Source organism: Brachyhypopomus gauderio, unplaced genomic scaffold (assembly GCF_052324685.1).
Source record: "Brachyhypopomus gauderio isolate BG-103 unplaced genomic scaffold, BGAUD_0.2 sc67, whole genome shotgun sequence".
In the NCBI taxonomy this organism is placed as follows: Eukaryota; Metazoa; Chordata; class Actinopteri; order Gymnotiformes; family Hypopomidae; genus Brachyhypopomus; species Brachyhypopomus gauderio.
The window spans coordinates 1951193-1953692 of record NW_027506888.1 but is presented as its reverse complement, the minus strand read 5'-3'; the positions used below and the strand labels follow the sequence as shown (position 1 = coordinate 1953692).

General features: G+C 47.2%; 1 protein-coding gene across 2 annotated transcripts in view; it reads right to left on the bottom strand.

Annotated features, from left to right (window-relative positions):
• The window catches only part of pkd1a (polycystic kidney disease 1a), a 112259-nt gene that overhangs the window by 66116 nt on the left and 43643 nt on the right, over nt 1–2500 (bottom strand). For both annotated transcript variants that reach the window (XM_076989344.1, XM_076989345.1), the window contains one exon: nt 388–602. In XM_076989344.1, coding sequence (XP_076845459.1) covers nt 388–602 — 215 coding nt within the window. The remainder of the gene's footprint in view (nt 1–387; nt 603–2500) is intronic.

Sequence of the window (2500 nt, the reverse complement as noted above, 5' to 3'; positions counted from 1 at the left end):
TTACTCTCTTGCGTTTAACAGTGTTTGATCAATGTTTTCAGTATTGTATTTTTGAGTATTTTATTTAATTTCTACCTTAAGTAGGATTTTATTGTATTATTATGATCGTGTTGTATTTTATTGCTATCTACCTTTGTAAAGCACTTTGTGATAAAATCTAGATAAGTGCTATATAAATAAAGTTTTACTTACTTACTTACTTACTCTGTGTGTCAGGGTTTTTGTTTAGATATTCTTTGTTGTTGCTTTCAGTATAGTTTCATTTGTATGCATTGGAGGTTTGTGTTCGTAGTGATTGTGTTTGTGTTCGTAGTGATTGTGTTTGTGTTCGTAGTAAATACATGATTCCTGCTTGTGTCCCACCTCCACCTCCCGCTGTTACACTACCTGAGTGGGTGAACTGGCAGATGTAGGCACGCTTGGCACTGCAGGGGTGTTGGCTGGTGCGGCCCGCCTGGTCCAGGGCCACGCACACGTTGCCGTCCGCCAGCAGGGGGCGATCTCTCTGGCCTCCCTCGCCCGGCTGAGCCACCGAACCATCCACCCAACGCAAAGATCCCGGAGAGTCAACATCACTGAGGCCTAACCACACGCCACGCTCCCTGTGCGCGCACACACACATACACGCACACACACAAAATATATATAAACTCATCCCCCAAAAATACCTGGTCCTGCTCGAATTATAAATGGCAGACAAGGACCTACTGCATCTATTGGAGAGGCTGTTATAAGAGCAGACACAGATGAAAGAGGAGCAGGCCACACTCATGTCTCTAACAGAACCCCTGAGGAGTAATCTACTGTCTAACAGCACCGCTGCTCCCAGCTTCATAAAGCACTGTAAATGTTTACAATGAAGGAGATGTGAGTTTTAGAGCCTTTTACAAATATATGAATCACCCACTAACTCGATTCCTCTGTCTGGTACAAACAAACACACCCACACACACACACACACACACACACACACACACACATACACACACACACACACACACACACACACACACACACACACACACACACACACACACACACACACACACACACATCCTCTCACATTTATGCTTCTGATGGGATAAAGCCAAACCAACACATCTGTGAAAATGACAATTTAAAAAACGCAGAGTATAAAACAACAAGAGTGGGGAACAACACTGAGAAGCAGAGGAGAGAGAGAGAGAGAGAGAGAGAGAGAGGGGGGGAAAGAAGGAGAGAAGAGAGAAGGAGAGGAGAGGGGAAGAGAGAAGGAGAGAGGTGAGGTAGAGAGAGAGGCACAGAGGGAAGAGGTAGGAGGGATACAGGTGGCAGGTGTGTTGTTCCAGAGGAGAGACATTATAAATGTGTATGCATATGAGTGACAGTGGATTGGACAAGCAGAGTGAGGCAAATGCAAGAAAAATGGGAGGGCCACAGTGTGTGTGTGTGTGTGTGTGTGTGTGTGTGTGTGTGTGTGTGTGTGTGTGTGTGTGTGTGTGTGTGTGTGTGTGTGTGTGTGTGTGTGTGTGTGTGTGCTGTGCGTGCAGGTTAAAGAGGTAAAAAAGCCATTAAGTCTATTGCACCTCTATTATACACTCTCTCTCACACACACACACACACTCTCTCTCTCTCTCTCTCTCTCTCTCACACATTCTCTCTTTCTCTATCTCTCTCTTTGTCTCTCTCTCTCTCTCACACACAAACACACACACACACACACACTCTCTCTCTCTTTCTCTATCTCTCTCTTTGTCTCTCTCTCTCTGGTCAGTTATAGCACAACCCTCAGATTAATGATGGGTGTGGAAAGGCAGAGGAAATACATTCACACACACACACACACACACACACACACACACACACACACACACGCACACACGCACACAAAGCCACAGATAAACTCACATAGCCTGGTGTCTACTCCCAACAAGGGTGTGACATATTTCCACAGCCGGGCTCCAGCAGATGTCGACCAGCAAGCGTGCACAAGGAGGCTGTCCCACTGCTACTCGCAGACTCAGACTCAGGTCAGACTCAGACTCAGGTCAGACTCAGTCTCAGGTCAGACTCAGATTCAGGTCAGACTCAGACTCAGGTCAGACTCAGGTCAGACTCAGTCTCAGGTCAGACTCAGATTCAGGTCAGACTCAGACTCAGTCTCAGGTCAGACTCAGATTCAGGTCAGTCTCAGACTCAGGCCAGACTCAGACTCAGATTCAGGTCAGACTCAGACTCAGGTCAGACTCAGACTCAGATTCAGGTCAGACTCAGACTCAGGTCAGACTCAGACTCAGTCTCAGGTCAGACTCAGATTCAGGTCAGTCTCAGACTCAGGTCAGACTCAGACTCAGACTCAGGTCAGACTCAGCCTCAGGTCAGACTCAGTCTCAGGTCAGACTCAGTCTCAGGTCAGACTCAGTCTCAGCCTCAGGTCAGACTCAGTCTCAGGTCAGACTCAGTCTCAGGTCAGACTCAGACTCAGACTCAGGTCAGACTCAGCCTCAGGTCAGACTCAGTC